General features: G+C 40.7%; 1 protein-coding gene across 1 annotated transcript in view; it reads left to right on the top strand.

The window, feature by feature from the left end:
- The first annotated feature begins 822 nt into the window (after positions 1–822).
- pot1 (protection of telomeres 1 homolog) overlaps positions 823–18,525 on the top strand; it is a 68,579-nt gene continuing 50,876 nt past the window's right edge. The window contains exons 1-3 of the mRNA XM_034880229.1: positions 823–895; positions 17,108–17,235; positions 17,531–17,603. Coding sequence (XP_034736120.1) covers positions 17,116–17,235; positions 17,531–17,603 — 193 coding nt within the window. The 5' untranslated portion in view covers positions 823–895; positions 17,108–17,115. The remainder of the gene's footprint in view (positions 896–17,107; positions 17,236–17,530; positions 17,604–18,525) is intronic.

The following is an 18,525-nucleotide window of genomic DNA, read 5'->3' as shown; positions in this document are numbered from 1 at the left end:
CATGTACCTTAAAATTGTACTTAAAGGAGAATTCCAGCCAATTTTTTGGTTAATCTTGATCCCACACAACACAACCAAATACATAAACGCTATGCATATACACACAACACAACCAAATACATAAACGCTATGCATATACACACAACACAACCAAATACATAAACGCTATGCATATACTGTATACACAACACAACCAAATACATAAACGCTATGCATATATACACAACACAACCAAATACATAAACGCTATGCATATATACACAACACAATTTGCATATGAGAAATTTGGGTCTCTTACAAACTCATTTTCCCAAAAAGTAACGTGTTTGGTTCCCAACAACGCTCCTCACGAGTTTTATAAATAATCAGTTCACTACTTTTATTGAATTTGTGTGTTTTTGTACATTTTGATTCACAAAATGTGAAAAAAGCGACACTTGTAAGCAAAATAATACTTTAAAATTTTGGGGGAAAAACCCACGGAAATGTCAAAAGGCTCAGTAAAGATCAACAAATGTTGAAAAAGTGACAAAATCATTGGGAAAAAGCCACAAAAGGGTCGAAAAACACGACATTAACCTTGCTAAAAGGTTTCATCTTAAATTTTGACCCAGAAAAAAATCTTTTGAACATTTAATGTCAATTATTATTTTTACAATTTTAAATTTGTATTATTTGCATTTTGATTCATTCTGTTTTTATTTTCTCTGGCTATATTTAATCTATTTATAATTGTTTTCTGATTTTAACATCTGTTCCCCATTACTTTCAACACAGTCGGTTTTTATCTTGTTGACATAAATACGGTAGTATGTGCTTTCCTGGGGTCCCCTTCACGCATGCGCGTTACAGCAGCCTGTCAATTCGAAACAAAGCGAGGGAAACAGCTGCAACCGTAAGTTTTACTCTCTTGTTTCTAGCATGTAATGTGGTGTTTCCTTGCACAAACTCTGGAAGATTAGCATTTGAAAACGATGGGCCATTTATTAACTGTATGTCCGTTGTTTTGGGGTAAATCAATGTTTCGCCAGACCCAATCTGTCAATCCTTATGTTTCGGGTTGCATTACTAATTGATACACGCATGCAGCACGTAGAGTATGGCTTTCTATATTTTAGAGATCTGTAAATTCTCCTTTAAAATACGGCTAACATCATTTCCGCATTCGTCCCTAAATAACTTAACGTTGGTTTGTTTTGTTACTTCTCTCAGCCCTCAATATCATGCTATTTTCCACTGAGGTCCGATTAAAAGTTGAAATATTATTAAATAACGTGCATCATTATGTGTTTAACGCAAGCCGAATTCACCAGAAGCGTTTATTCATTGATGAAATATCGTGCATTATCTTCTAATGTATGTGTATGTTTGCAGAGTATCAATACAACTTTAAAACGAAGGATTTTGAAATGGAGTTCAATTGACGTTCGATAAAACGCCATGATGTCCCGCCTCTCTACCGTTTTCTTTAATTATTAGCTTAGCGATAACTGTATGAAATCGGTGTATACTTGTCATGTGTGCCACTGTAAGACAATTAGGTGCTAAATAGGAAGCTACCCGTCCGTGGAAGTGTTTGCTAAAGTTGGCTAGCAGGCTAACTAGCTAGCTAACTTGCTGTAACTACAGTAACGGTAACGTGATACACAAATATATCGACATATTTGTATGTGGTCACTCTTCATGTTAGCATTAGCTAGCTTCGTTCTTTTATTACTTAACCCTTTCAGAGTGAATAACACGGTAACAGGTGGACTTGTTGTGTATTTAATGAACAGTAACTACTACTGTAACTCCAGTTTATGTTACATATATTCGTGTCACAGAGGTAGTAGCAGACATACATTAGACTGTGCAATGCTGTTACTGTACATTTTTGGGGTTCAGGTGTTACTTAACGCTAACTCTACTTGACATTTGTTCTTATGCAATGATTCAACGTTTTAGAGGTATATGATGTTGTATCTGTGACCTTTTATTCCTTGGTCTGTCTATTTGTGGTTGCTTGTTATGTAGGAATTGAGGTTTTTAAAATTTAAATCACTATAATTCTCTTTTGGTTGACAGTTTTTGTGAATCTAAAGTCTTAAAATGTTAAAGAAGTCTTTGAGCAGCAGCAATAGAAGAAGAGAAGACATCGCTCAATCACCTCTCGACGCAGCAGTCATTACGGGCCACTTTAAAAAGCCTATTTTCCTCTTATTTCTTCCACGTCCGTTGTTGAAATGAGGTTGTGATTGTGTTAGGAAACAGCTCAGCCCGGTTTTACTGCTGACATTTTATTGAGCTGTTGCATGGTTAATCAGATGGAGGGATGACAGTGTGGAGCCCAACGACTCGGAAATTGGATTTAGCTGTTTACAATGTTTATTTTGGAGGAAAGAAATTGCATCACAAGCTAATTTACTTTCTAAAAGGAGAGAAGCTGCAGGTAGTCACCGCTGCACGAAATGTCATTAAGAGGCTTTCCTGTAGAGCTATTTTCATACTGTATTTGGAGTTAATAAGTGGGTGTGTATGCCTTGTTCGTGTCATATTCGACTTACCTCGAGTCTGTGAGTTGTTAAATGTTACTTTGATATACACGACTTGGCACTTACTAATATAATTGCCTAAAAAACAAAACAAAAGGAGGCCTCACTCCAGGGAAGACTTGTGATCACAGTAAAAGTTGGAGGCAAATACTAAAGTCTGTGTTCTTTGCAGTACTGCATCACAGTTCATGACCCTTACTGGACCCCGTATATCACCTCGTACACACTACAACGCCAAGTGGGCGTTATAAGAGGAATTAACTTTATTGGGTATTCTTAACAACTGCAGAGAAAGCTGCAGTTTTAGGCCGGCCGGCCGGACTGACGGAGGGCTGAGATGGAGACCCAATGGTGTGACGTACTGTCTTCTGGATTCTCTGCATCAAATCTTTGTGAGTTCTGAGCTGTGAGAGTTAAAAGTCTGGCTCTCCGTCCTGCTTTTGAATCGGCGGCCACTCGCAGTGGGATAGACCACTCAATGCGCGACCCCGGCGACCTCCTGCTGGACGGGACTTTCATCTGGCCGTGGCATCGTGGTTATTCCTCCTCTTTGCCCCACTGGCTGCTGCAGTACAGAGACCACCTGCCACTTTTATCACCCTTTGCACATGAAAGGTTTACCTGCTGCAGAGGCTGAGAGAGAACAGACTGGATCTGTCCTGCAGGAGGATACCAGACCTGTTCTGTGCCAGACCGGCATAAAACTGTAACAAACTGGCTGAAATATGATTACATGTTAATGGATTTGTTTTACAATTTACACGGCAGAGAGTCCACAGCAGGCGAGCTGTCAGGTTGTTAGATCTGCTGACGACACCGCGCTCATTGGGTTAATCGAAAATGATGACCATAGACTTAGACTTCTCTTTATTGATCCTTTTTGGGATGACTCCCGTGAGGAAATTGAAAATTCCAGCAGCAGTTTTAGCAAGAAAAAAATAAAAATACAAAATAGATAAAGACAGTATAAAGACAGTATGAATATTTCAGTATGGGCGCCTCCCTAGGGAGGTGGTCCAGGCACGTCCAGCTGGGAGGAGGTCTCGGGGAAGACCCAGGACTAGGTGGAGAGATTATATCTCCAACCTGGCCTGGGAACGCCTCGGGATCCCCCAGTCGGAGCTGGTTGATGTGGCTCGGGAAAGGGAAGTTTGGGGCCCCCTGCTGGAGCTGCTGCCCCCGATACCCGATACCGGATAAGCGGATGAAGATGGATGGATGGAGTATAAAGACAACACAATAACAGTAATAATAACATCCATCAAATAAAGCCAAAAAAGACCATAAATTATCAAAGTGTCCAGTGTTAAAGTGATCAAGTGACCAGGTATGAATGTATGTCCAGGTGTGTGCATGTATGTATTGTATTGTATGTTTTGTCCTCTCTGCCCTATTTCCTCCTCCCCCCGACTGAGGAGTTGTAGAGTCCGATGGCATGAGGGACAAAGGAGTCCTTGAGTCCGTTAGTTTGATACTTGGGAAGGAGCAGCCTTCCCCTGAACAGGCTCCTTTGGGTGCTGATGACGGTGTGCAGGGGGTGGCTGGCATTTTACAGTAATGTACATACCATAGAAATGACATACAAGCGTTTGTTGATAATTGCAATATGCATTTCCTGGAACTCAACGTGAAGAAAACTAAAGAATTAGTCGTTATTACAGGAGAAATAAGATCCCAGCTGAGGCAGTGGAAATCAAAAAGTGTAGAAATCGAGTGAACACATACAAGTATTTGGGCGTTGTTTTTAATGACAGGCTAACATCGTCAGACTCATTGGTATAAAAATGAAGTCCACGGGGTCTACTGTATGAGGAAGTTGCAGTCCTTTAAGGTGAATATGGACGCAGTGAGAATGTTTTTATATGTCAGTCATATGTAGTGTTTGGAGTTACTGTGTGGTGTGGTGGGGGGGGGGGGATGCTGGGGTAACTGAGAAGGCCAGGATTTATAAAATTTATGTTTAATAGTGTATAGTGTATTTATTGTATTGTTTTTATGCGTATTACGGCGGGTGTGACCACTGTAATTTCCATTTTGATGGTTTTTTGGTACCTGTAAGTAACACTGATGGGTTAAAAATGGGACTGAAGGGTTTATTCTTTTTATTTTTATTTTTTTATTGAAATGGAAATCTAAAAGTGGGTCTTCCAAATTGTTTTTTCATATGAATGATTTCACAATCTAGCTGTAAGACATCAGTGGCTGACACATTTATTTACACAGCTGCGGGACGTCCCTAACAGCTTTTTTCTCCATGATCCATTTTTTCACATATTGTTTATATTTTCACGTATCTGTCGATACCGAGTCCTGATCCGATGCTTGTATTTGCCGATAATAGAGCTGCACTCTTTTTTTTAGTTCACAAAAACAACTAAGTAACTAAAGGATGAATTCAGCTTAATTTGACCGATTGACAGTCCCGATTTTGACTAACGAGTCCTGAGAATGTTTGATTATTATGCATTATGTAATTAATGATTTATGTGTTACTGCATTCCTTAGCATCCCATGAATCATGAATGAATCATCAGGAGTTGACGTGTTTGTAGTCGGTCCTTATTGACAGCACAACTAAAGCATTAGGCATGTGGGCCCATCATTATGATTTATTATGCATGATCATAATTGTTTTTCTGCAAAACTGTGTGGTCATCACCGCACAAATTCTGATTTGAACACAACTTGTGTGTAATGATGTACTTACCTTACTTGATGCTTTAGCTGATGAGTTCATGCATGAGGTTGTGAATCAATTTCCTGATGATTCATAAGAAATGAAGTAATGCACAAATCATGATTTAATTCATGAATGCATAATTCATGTACCCTTAATGTAAAGTATTACCTTAACTTTAGTTCAAGTCTGTGGCAGCAGCTCCAAATCATTTGTTTAGTGCCATGCAATGGCCGTTCAGTGGGTGTATTTTCCAAAAGAATGCTTTCATTCTGAAAAAGGAAGTTGGTCCTACACAAAACTCACTCTATGTATTTTTAATAGTATTTCTTAGATATGGAGGCTACATACTGAGACAATTTATAAGAAATAACTAAGATACCCCATTCTGTTGTGAGCAGTAAGCCTGTTGTACATGTGCTGTTGGCAAAATTATGTCATATCTGTCTTTACATATTTGAATATTATTGGAATAAAAAAATAAAAAATCAAATGTATTCCAATAGTGTTGTAGAGGAAGATTGACAGCTCTAGTATATATTTTAGATTGGAGAATACTTCACTCATCCCACAATGTGGAAATTCCCCTTGTTATTATATAGTATGTATTTATATAGAAATACAAAAATGTAATTATGCTCGGACTAGTACATGCTTTTCTAGTTTATTACCACTGATTACAAGATGTACAATACCAGGAGTTGAGAAATTGAGGAACAGTTTCGTTATTTGACAGGAACACTTAACTCTAAGTGTCCTGCCTGACATGAACTAGTATATAAATAGTGTGTGTGTGTGTGTAGTGGTGTAAGTGTTGTGATGAGGGCTCAGGGCCCAGTTTGTAGAAGAAGAGCAACAGCATGTTAATCAGCGACCGATTCTTCATGCAGAAACACACTGATCCTCTCTCCACATCTATTCTGGGAGTTGGTTTTCTTTCTGCCTCTAAGTCTCTCTCTCGCTCTCTCTCTCATCCCCACAAAAGAAGAAAGACAAAGATTATGGAAATGTGGAGAAAATAGGGTTTGTGTCTCTGGCAAGCGCTCTGGCGTTGGCTGTGCAGTTTTTGTGATTTTGACGCCCTGTGGCTGTTTGTCGGAGAGGCAGCGTCTCATCATGGCTGTCATTCCTGACGTGTTTATCATCCCCCTCCGCCTCGCTCCGTGCTGATTGGCTGAGGGATGGCAAGATGGATTATTTTGCATCTTCTTCGGTCGGGTGTATTATTAAATTTCTGACACGGAGGCATTGTAGAACAAAACATGGCAGCTTACACTGATGAAAGAGATCAGTTTTAGCTCGCGGTTGGCCCTCAGTAAGTAGATAATTTGAAATAACATACAAATATTATCATTAAATCTGAAACAAGTTGGCCTACCTGTTCGCCCGCTGGCTTATCTACATGTTTTGTTACAAGTCACTACAGATATGAACATATATACATATTATTATGAACATGTGTAAATTAGAGCCCGGCCGATATTAGGCTTTTCCCGATCTATCGGTTACGCCATTCATTATGACAGCTGATTTTGATAAATAAATATTCTATTAATTATCTGTACCTGTTAAATTTGGCCCCGTCCATCGTCCCTCTGATGATGTGAAGTTGTCCTGTCCCCCAAAGCATAATGTTTCCACCTCCCATGACTGACATTGGGGATGATATTCTTGGGGTCATAGGCAGCCATTCCTGCCTCTCCAAACACGGCGAGTTGAGTTGATGCCAAAGACCACCAAAACTTTCACCCCGTAGTCCTCTGAATCATTCAGATGTTCATTGGCTAACTTCAGACGGGCCTGTATGGGTGCTTTCTTGAGCAGGAGGACCCTGCGGGTGCTGCAGGATTTCAGTCCTTCCCGGCGTAATGTGTTACCATTTGATTTCTCAGTGACTGTGGTCCCAGCTGCCTTTAGATTAATTTACAAGATCCTCCCGTGTGGTTCTGGGCTGATTCCTCACTGTCCTCATGGTCATTGCAGCTCCACGAGGTGAGATCTTGCACGAAGACCCAGGCCGAGGGAGACTCACAGTTCTACATTTGTGTAAAGTGGCACCAACTGTTGTCACCTTCTCACCAAGCTGCCTGGCGGTGGTCTTGTAGCCCATTCCAGACTTGTGTAGGTCTGCAGTCTCGTCCCTGACTTCCTTGGAGAGCTCTTTCGTCTTGGCCATGGTGCAGAGTTTGGAATATGATTGGTTGATTGCATCTGTAGACAGGTGTCTTTTGTACAGGTAACAAGATAAGATTAGGAACACTGCTCCTAATCTCGGCTCGTTAACTGTATAAAAGACACCTGGGAGTGTGACACCTGGGGTCAAATACTTATTTCTCTCATTAAAATGCAAATCACTTTATAACTTTTTGGACATTTTTTCTTAATTTTCTTGTTGTTATTCTGTCTCACTGTTCAAATAAATCTACCATTAAAATTACAGACGGATCATTTCTATTTCATTGGACAGACATACAAAATCAGCAGGGGTCAGATACTTTTCCCCCTCACTGTGTGCATATAAAAATCCTTTTTCTGTCATTCTCTATTGTAAATATAGGAATATTACGTAGCATCCGCACAGATCGGCTCTGACGCCATTTCAACCGTCTCTGTAGGCTTTTGTTTTTAAACAATGCATTGTGGTTATGTAGTAGGAGTAACGTTGCATCCCTGTACGAAAACACACCGACATCGTAGGTGAATAGTCTTTATAATTGCGTATTTTCACAGTCTTATACTTCCATCAGTTTTGCAATAACCAGATATTTTCTTGACATGGAAAAAAAAAGATCTTTTAAACTTTTAAATTCATGGTTCAATTCAAACGGGATCAAATCATTATTTGTCTCCCCCCGTTCCTTACCTTAGATTTTTCTTTCAAAATAAGGTCCCGTGGTGATCCCTTCGATAGACCACAGTCCCCCCTTTAAAAAAATAAAATAAAAAAAAGACATTTACCCTAAATTATCAGGTTGGCTTTATATGCTTTAACTGCAAGAATGAGCCCTATTTTTTAGAAATGTAATATAATGCATATAATTTAAGAGAACCTTTCTAAGCATCTGTATTTGAATACCTCCTTAAGTGAGAACTCACCTGAATGTATTCAGGTGAAGTTTGACAATTAATTAGTTACTTTGCTTTCTTACCATGATGGGCTGTCAATTAATGCCAGTACCTTTTTGTAATGCTTTTCTAATCTTAAATTGCTGAAAGGTGTGTTTTATACCAAATACTTTTGTTCCTTTTTTTTTAAAGGCTATTATTAGGTTGTCATGTCTGATTCAGTAATTACAGACATGCTGATTCTGTCGTCGTATCTGACAGCTTTCGCCCTCCAAGTGGTTCTCGGCCAAAAAGGGAGATTTGTATTTGAGTAGAAATCTTTTTATTTTTCAGCGAGGTGAAACCTCCATAGGAGCTCATTAAAACCTCTAACCATCTCCATTAATCCAATGAAACCGGCTGCTGTGGAGCCTGGAGTCAGCAACTTCACAGTGTCTTATCAAAAAAGAAAATCTGCTTCTACAAGCACAGAAACCTTCACTATCAATAAAAAAAAAAATTAAACTGTGCGCTGAGGAGAACTTTAAAAAAAGTGAGCAGCAACAGCTGTGAGATGACATGCACAAAGCAGACTCTTTGTATTTCTAGTTGAAGTGTTAAAACGTGAGTCTTACAATCAATCAATCAATTAATCAATTAATTAATTCTGATTCTTTTCGATTCTGGTTCTTCTCGAGTCTCGATTCCAATTCTTTTGGTGGGTGAAGTTGAAACGAGTCACGTGCCGATGTTCATTAACAAGAGGACCGTTTAATTTTGATTTAATGGTGGTGTGCAGTTTTAACGGGCTTTTTCTATTCAAAATAAAGCCACACTACAGCGCCGCTTACTGTGCTCCGAGGCTGCCAAAGCACCTGGTCCAAAACCAACCAAAAATGCCCACATAACATTGGGTCGTGATGATCTGATTTGAAACCAAATCCTCAAGAAACAAGTAATTTTATAACAATTCCACGTAGGAATCGGTCTGATTGGATCTTGAGTTCTAGTCTTACATGAGACTCCTGTTCACTACAGACTTTACTGTAGGTTGGTGGATTCCATGTGTTAGAGATTTGTCACAATGGTAGTTAAGGTAAATTTAAAGGAAAAACCCATTATGAAACTCAAAAACACCTGGGTTAGGGTTTAGGTCCTCCTCGTCCAAAGACCGGATCACCTCTGCTAACACAAATTACAACTCTTGACATGCGTTAGGGCTGCTCGAATGTGGAAAAAACGTGTATTTCAATGTCGATAGACTCGTGTTGATCGCCTCTGTGGTAGCCAGAGTCTAAAATAATTAAGAATAGAGAAAAGTATATTTAAAAAAAATCGGCCATCATAAATGTAGATACCTATAGATTGGGAACTGCCTAATATTGGTCGACAATATCGGTATGCCAATATATCTGTCTGGCTGTACTAAGGAGTAAATCTCATCAGTGTTAGTTAGCCAATAAGCATGCAGCATGCGTCTACCAAGATCTAATAATGCTTGTGATTGGCTGTTTAGCACTACACGTCGCAGAGAAATCTCTACATTACACACAGAGACCGGGCTCCCGTAGTAGGAGCTAAAAAAAATAAAATAAAAGATTTGTTCTGTTCTGTGTAACGTTGTAATTCCTATTTGTTATACACTGTTTAGGAACCAGTGGTTCGGTACTGGTATCGATAATATTTGATCGATAACTAACCCTAATTCTGTGTGGGGCTGCATGCAGAGGACGGTGACTCCCACACCGGGACGGTTTGGCACAAATACATGACCCATTATGGCTCTGGTTGCTGCCTTATTCAAGATGTTGTTCATAGTGTAGCGTTAATGAACAGCTGACTGCTATCATCTCTTTCTCCGAGTACAGTGATGTCTGTATGTTGGAGCCTGTGTCAGCTTCTTATCAGCTGCTGCTCTTCTCTCGCTGCCCCTCTGGGAGGATTACTCTGATTCCTCCTGCAGAGGAATCGCCTCCAGTCTGCATGGACAGATCTTTTTAGGATCTTTGTTTTCTACCCAGGGGGAGGGGAGGGGGAGGAGAAAAGACAGCTGATTTGTAGGGATTCATAGATAAAAACATATCTCCGCTGCACAGAGACAGTGTATCGTACCTCCTCCAGTTCTTCTGACTATTTTCGTCCTCTTCTGATGATGAAGAGATGCAGATGCGAGAACATGAAAAGATAAAGTAGGTTATTTATTAGTTTGCAGTGCCTTGTTGAAGCTACCATGCATCTAATCAGTATGAACTAACACTGTCAGGGTGAGATGTTTAGGGCTCTCTTAATGAGCCACCAACGTGCTATTTCAATATATCGACCAATGACCTCAACCAGCGACATGACATTGTCCAATATTCACTCTCCTTTTTAGCTCGAGTTTGGTCTCCACCAACTCCTGGGGAAAAAGAAGATTGTCTTCACCAGCTTGTCTCTTACTGTGTCAGTCTGTTTTGATTTTGTTGGGTTTATCACAGTTTATTTTCTTTAAAACAGCTGCTGGAAACACTAGTGTTGTGTATTGAACCTGCTGCCAACATGGTTCCTAATTGACCAGTATGTACCGGACTGAATAGCGCGGATTTCGGTGCCACTTAAATGCCGGCGAAACGGACGTTAGAGGCTAGAGCCTGACCGATTTTTAAGGGCGATACGGATATTTGGCTATTTAAAACTACAATATGCCGATATATCCGCTGATATAATATATTTTTTCAAATTCAGAAACGCGTTACAAAACAAACAAATTTCCTTTACATTAGTTATTTGTAGTTATTTATGAGTTCTAATACTCTATACTAAAATAATATGATAATAACTTGTTTTATTGTCACAACAAAACAGAGGAACATCAAAATATATTAAAGTTCTGATAAATATAATGCTATGAATATTTAAAAGAGAAACTTTTTTATTTAAAAAATTTTTTTAATTGGCCATTAAAAATGCCGATACCAATAAATCTGGAAACGTCCAATATCTGCTGATAATATCGGTCGGGCTCTATTAGCGGCAACTTAAGGTGGAGGCTGAGGGTGTGGCCTTGACCAACTACCACTTCTCTCTTATGTCTCTCTCTCATGGGTGGCCCAAACTTTTTGGCCGGGGAAGGCTGAGAAAGGGGAGATAACCTTGCCCCTTATGACCTCATAAGGAGCAAGATTCCAGATCCGCCCATCTGAGCTTTCATTTTCTTAAAGGCAGAGCAGGATACCCAGGACTTGGTTTACACCTATCAATATTTCTAACCACTGGGGGACCAAAGGTAGGCTGGGGGAACTCATATTAATGTTTAAAACCCTCATAAAGTGACATTTTCATGCCATGTGACCTTTAAACAGCATTTTTGCGTATTCTGGTGAAATAAGTTATTGTTTTTACGTTATAAATACAAATTTTTACCATAGGGCCTTTGCAATAAACAAGTCTTTCTTCAGTGACTCCAACTGTCATTTCTCACTGTTAAGCATCGGCTCAGGCACCGGTTAGGCACCAAGGCTCATGTATTGTTTTAGCACTGGTATTTGGGGGGGGGGGGGGGGCAAGCAAGTGGCTTTTAAAAAAAGTGTAACTTCTTCTACCGGAGGAAGTGTAATGCAGTTTGAGACAATTTAAACAGGAGTGTCTGTGTCCAGGGTCTTTCTGCCTGTCTGTTTTTCTGCCCTCATCCACAGAGAGCCTGTGAATCAGTGCTGCTGAAGTGTGGTTTTTAAATGGCTTGTAATAAATGGGTTCTTTAGGCGCTGCAGAGCTGCTCCACCTCGATATACTCCCTCCGTTCTGCATTCGCAAGCTGCTCCCGAGCTGATAAAAAGCCCCTGGAATCACCTGCTGGGCCGAGTGAGTCTTATTTTTTATTTTTATTTATTCAATAGGTGAGAGTGCTGTGGCAGCTGGAGGTTTTATGTCACAGAAAATAAACCTTCAGGTTGCAGGCAACCCTGAAGTGAGTGAGATTTGCTTCTGTCCATAATTAATGAGAGTGCTCGGCAACATTGGAGATTGTAAAACCGCAATTAAATATGCTGGTTTAGAGTTGAGTTAGTCTCTCAGCGAGAGGTGGGAGACTCATGTTTGGGTTTTTAACGGGCGAGCTGAAGTTTCAGGGGATGATGTCTACAGGTTGATCACTTCTTGGTTTCATGATTATCAGTTTCTCAGTAGTTTAAAGGTGCCCTGCCACATGTAGTACAGTACTTTGTGGTATTGTCTGAAGTTCTACCATGGACTCTGTAATAGGGCCGGGCGATATGGAGAAAATCAGCTATCATGATATTTTTGACAACATACCTCGCTTCATACCGCAACGATATTGTAATATATTTACATAATGAGATTTCTGATAAATAATCATCAGTAATGTGGATATTATCACGAAGTGGGTAAAGGCAAATAATAGAACATTTACAACAGTCTGGTAAGATCAGAAAATGCCATCACTTTACTGTAATGCAGACTTAAAAAACCAGGAAAAGACAACACTTACGCCATATGACGATATCCAAAATCAAAGACGATATCTAGCCTCATATCCCGATGTCGATATAAGAACGATATATTGCCCAACTCTTCGCTGTAACATTTTTTGTGGTTTAAAAATGCCTTGGGTACCTCTTGTTTCAAGCCATTCTAGCGTTATATTGAAAGCCCGGAGGAAGTCTCAGCTCCGGTTTTGCCATTTTACATTACTATTCAACCAGCTAAGCTGCTCGACTCTGATTGGCTAACAGCAAGACGCCCCAAAATGACCCAACAAAGTCACCTCAAAGAGCGTTGTGTGGAATCAATCATGTTATTTTGGGTAATTACAATTGGGTAGTGAAAAAGAACATTGATCTAGGAAAACGGGTCACTTTGAACCGAGGACAACGTGAGAGTTATAAGACTTCGATTCTCATTTAATTTGACGAGCCGACTGCATCACAAACGCTTCTTCCTTCTGTGAGTTTTAAAGTTTGGATAAAATCCTTCATCAGAACCATTTTATGACAAGTGATTCTTATAAATGAATAATTAAAATATAAAAACGGACTGTCAGCCATGTTATGATCGTCAGTGTGGCATAGTTTGTCCAACAGAGGGCGCTCCACAACGTCAACTCTACAACAGATTATAAAAGAAATATTTTTTACCTTCAAAAGTTTTCATTCAAACTTTTTTTTTTTACTTTAAGGTTCATATCTTAATTTTTTGTATATTTTTTTCACATTTTATTTATCAGAAGTTTTTAATATATTTTGATGTCCCTCTGTTGTGACAATAAAACAAATTATCATCGTTATTTTAGTGAGAACTTATAAATAAATACAAGTAACTAATGTTATGTAACTAATGAAATCCTGTCTTTTTCTGCATTTCTGGATTTAAAACACACGTGTGTGTGTGTGTGTGTGTGTGTGTGTGTGTGTGTGTGTGTATATGTATATATATTTATACATATATATATATGTGTGTGTGTGTGTGTGTGTGTGTGTATATAGATATATGTGTGTATAGATAGATAGATAGATGTGTTTGTGTATATGTATGTACGTACAGTATATCTTTAAAAATACCAACTATTACCCATTACCAACTATTATAACCAAATATACGTGTCGGGATCAGCCATAAACACATTTTAATTTTTGTACTCTACCTGTCGGGCTCTATTTGGTACTGTAATCTGTTTTGTTTTGTCATGGTTTATGTGTGCAATAAATACAACACTCGTGGCAGAGAATGTGTAGTATAACATCTAAAGTCCTCCCTGCCCGGTTGTCATGCTCTCTGCACTGAGCTTGTGTTTGGAGATCCATCCTCTGTCCCTCTCAGCCTCCTCCATGAGCGATGTTGTTGGGATGACCTTGACTTAACCTCTGAGTTGATGTCCCGGAGCAGCAGCTGAGCGGTGCGTTTCGGTGACGCTCAGAGGAGCGGGAAGTCCGCCGTCTGCTCAGGGTGGCCCGGTTGATATTTGGCAGGGATCAGCTGCTGTCCCACCGCGGGGATCAGCCCATGTGGTCTCTGAAACAGAGCTTCTGTGGGATGGGGGGGACAGCTCAGTCCGTGGTACGGTTCATTAACTGAAGCTGAACTGACAAACAAAGCAGCTCTTGAGGCTGCAGGTCAGCTCGGTGTAGATCAGTGGAGATAAGGGGTGTAGATGTAATCACACAGGTGGGGTTATTGTCACATCACCAGCAGGGTGCGGAGCGTCGGAAGAGCTACTGGCTTCATAAGTATTTTTCGTCAAAGTAAAGCAACATTTGAAACACAACTAAAGATTATTTACATTGTTAATTAATCCGTCAGCTATTTTCTCGATTAGTCTGTTAGTTGTTTGGTCTATAAAAGGTCAGAAAATCGTAAAATGTGGATCAGTATGTTTGCGGAAACCCAAGATGACGTCCTCAAATGTCTTGTTTTGTTCATAACTCAAAAGATATTCAGGTTTATGTCAGAAGAGTAAAGATACCAGACAATAATCACATTTAAGAAGCTGGAACCGGAGAATTTTTACAACCCATTAATCAATGATCAAAATAACTGGCGATTAGTTTAATAGTTGTAGTATTAGTCTTTTTCCAATTTGAAAGATGTCTTTGAATGTTACGCAACACAGACGGATACACAGGAGTCTCTTGGAGGATTTAAGGAGACTACAGGTGTATATTATGGTATGCCGTCCACGTTAGGGTTGTGTTCTGATAGGCAACATAACTGGATTCCCTAAACTCTAAGGTAATGAATCTTTTATTGAATCAATGTTTTGTCTTTTTTTTAAATTAGAAAACATCACTAATCATCATTTATCTGAATCCTAGCTGCTCAAAGTGTGACCTTCGGGGTCCTCGGGAACATTTTGTGCAACCCCCTGAACACAAATTGAAATGCGTGCATTATATTTGAATCATACCTAGTCCCTCTTAACACTTTCAATAGCTTACATTTATTACACTACTTGGCTACTGCGTCAAACTGCGGCCCCCGAAAACGAGGTTTCAGGAAAAATTGATTAACTTGTTGTCCCTCGGGGGAAAGAAAGTGAGCACCAAATTCCACTTTTCCACAGATGTATCCCCCTCTTTCTCCCCATTCATGTCTTCATCTGTCTTGTCAAAAAAAGGCCTAAAATGCCCCAAAAATCTACAAAGAAAATCATATGCTGGCTCCCTAAATTGGCCCTCACTCATCTAAAAACTTGGGAAGCACTGGCCTAAATTGAGAAAGTTCTGAAAATGACGGACCAGGTACTTGATGTCAGCCTCAGGTAAAAAAAAAAATTGTATAACTCCTGTGTGCACCCACTGAAAAAAGTAATTCTGAGCTGCCAGGTGAGTTGCAGGTGTTGGAGTGTGTGTGTGTGTGTGTGTTTGTGTGTGTGTACCTGCAGCTCTGTGAGCTTTGTGTTGTATTTGGGGTTCAGACAGACTGACTGTAGTGACCGAGTGACTCGTAGCATCTGCAGGTCAGATCCCTCAGAGCAGCTCTGAGGCCGCCCGTGCCTCGGGCTCCTCCCCTCGGGTCGAAATCAAAGAGGTTTATTTGATTTTATTTTCCTTCCCGGCTGGGTTTTCTGCCTGACTGAGCGCCTGACTGCACGGCCGAGTGAACAGCTCTCTGTACCTCGCGGGCTGTTCCCGCTCTGCCGTCCTCAGTCGACGACGTACCACGAGGGACTCTCCGGTCAAATCTGCCAGAAATCAAACTAACAAGCTCTGACAGGAAGCAACGTGCTACCTGCTGGGAACACAGCCAACACTTTTCTAGGGTCCTCTCTGAAACGCCTCGCAGACTTTAACCCCCCCCCCCCCCCCCCCCCCCCCCCCCCCCCCCCACCCCCCCTGCTGAGCTGTCGACATGGATCCGGTGCTTCCTGTCACAGGGTTTATCCTGGTAATGAGTCGTTTGTGGTGGAGGACAGTCAGACTGGACTTAAAACTAAAGACCTTTTTAAACCAGAGATCGCTGGTTGGATGTGTGTCCTTTCTTCCCGGGGGCGGGGCGGCTGTGGCTCAGTGGTAGAGCGGTTGCCTGCCAATTGAAAGGTTGGTGGTTCAATCCCCGCCCCTGCAGTCATTGTCGAAGTGTCCTTGGGCAAGACACTGAACCCCGAGTTGCCCCCGGTGCTGCGCATCGGAGTGTGAATGAGTGTGAGTGTGTATCTGATGAGCAGGTGGCACCTTGTACGGCAGCCTCGGCCACAGTGTATGAATGTGTGTGAATGGTGAATGTTTCCTGTAGATGTAAAAGCGCTTTGAGCAGTTGTTAAGACTGGAAAAGCGCTATATAAATACAGCACATTTACATTTACATTTACATTTCTTATTAGACGGACGGCAGATTGAAGCGTGACAACACTGACATTAATTTCTGTCCAAACCAGACTAAACTGACTGGAACATTTTTTTTTTAGATGAACCATCAGTGACAGTAGTTTTCACCAACCAAGCATTAAAGCAGAGACTGAACTCTAACCCAAACTCACCCTGTTTATTGGTGCAGAAACTCGGGCTGCTCGATTTGATGAGAAAATCCATAATCCTGATTATTTTTGATCCATGTTGAAATCGCGATTATTATTTAACACAATTACTCATTGACTTTTGGACAGATGTTGCATTTATAGTCATTCGATTTACAATGGTGAAAAAAATCAACACTGAAATTTGAAATCACCCTCAATATTAATCCCATCAAACTGTTGATTGAATTCTCCTTCAGAGCACAAGACAAAATAAGAGTTTAATTGACAAATGTAATGTCCAAAATAAAAAATAATTCTCGATTACGTTGCCTTTGTGACTGTTAGGAGCCAAAAATCCTAATTGCCCTAGCTTGAAATACACCTTCTCTCCGTGTCCCTCAGGTGACGCCATGCCGGTCCGTGTGTCATCGGAGGGGGCGGGGCCAGACGCCCAGGTACCAGCCCACCTGACCAGGATCCCCATCTCCCTCATCACCACCAGCACCGACTGCTCCAACAAAACGGTCAAGGTTGGTTTGCAGCAGAGAGTCTTTTTCATTTTGACACAATTATAAGATTGTCACCACCTGTTTTTGGTGACAATCTTATAAGGGGGGGGGGGGGGGGGGGGGGGTTATCTTTATGAAAAACCAAAGCAGGAACGTAATCCACCGTCTGTCTCGCAGCTCATTTTCGCTGCTCAGCTTCCTGACGTGGCTTTGATCCGCCGACGGGCCCTCAGGGGAAATTCTGCAGCGCTTCGGTTGAGACCTAAATGCTTTCCAGGTCGTCTCTAAGGAAAATGTTTTCTTTATTTCTCCAAAGGGGAAAGTGGTTCAGAAATGCCCGCTGGTGTCGTTAGCGTCTGACAACGTCATCCTGAAGACTGTCATCCAAGGTAACGCTCGAGCACGTTTGTCTCTGTGTATTTCAGCTGTCCGTTTGAAGCCGGGTTAGGTCGAAGCCGCCGGGTTCTGTGTGTTAAGAACCGGATCTCAGAGCAGGTTGGTACAGAAGGAAAGAGTGAGCTGAAGTTAAAGGACAGTGTTATTACAAGGAAGCAAACCAGGGAGCTGTCAGTTACAGAGGGGATCATCTTTTTGGGTGGGTAGAAGTTTTAGTGAAGATTTTTAGAAAAAAGGAAACACATTGAAATTATAGCACAAAACCTTATAGACACAAAACAATGGGCTTCACGTCATTGACCCGTTTACAGGTATATCTGGCAACCCGGCCGGCTGTCTAACTGGGACATTTCCTTAATATCTGGTGACGCGTTGGGGTCATTTTTGATTATATAACAGTAATTCTAAAACATGTTGGACTTTTTTAAATCTCAAACAGGGCATTAATTCAACTTGATGGTAAGATATATCTAAAAGCGGAGGCATTTATGTTAATTCAAAGGTTTTTGTTGTTGTTGTTGTTGGTCAACGAGGATAATTCATAAGTCATTTAAAAGTTCTCCAAAGGTTAGACTGTGTAGAGCAGGATTATCAGAGCTTGTGCTGGAAAACAGGACTGAACCAGACAGTAAATTAACTTTAAAAATGAAGAGGTAACTATTAACTTGAAGGTCTCTACATAAGAGTGACATGACACTGTCATGAACACACATGACAGATGAACCATAACCATAACTTTTCATGGCATAACCAAATGACATTTACTAAAAGAAGCTTTGTTTATGACACGTTCATGATAGTGTCATGTCACTCTTATGTATATACCCTCCAGTAAAGTGTAACCAAGTAAGATCCCAAAGCAGAGGTGTGTGTGTGTGTGTGTGTGTGTGTGTGTGTGTGTGTGTGTGTGTGTGT

The sequence above is a fragment of the Etheostoma cragini genome, chromosome 8 (genome assembly GCF_013103735.1).
Source record: "Etheostoma cragini isolate CJK2018 chromosome 8, CSU_Ecrag_1.0, whole genome shotgun sequence".
NCBI classification, from domain to species: domain Eukaryota; kingdom Metazoa; phylum Chordata; class Actinopteri; order Perciformes; family Percidae; genus Etheostoma; species Etheostoma cragini.
This window is presented reverse-complemented; position numbering and strand designations above follow the sequence as displayed.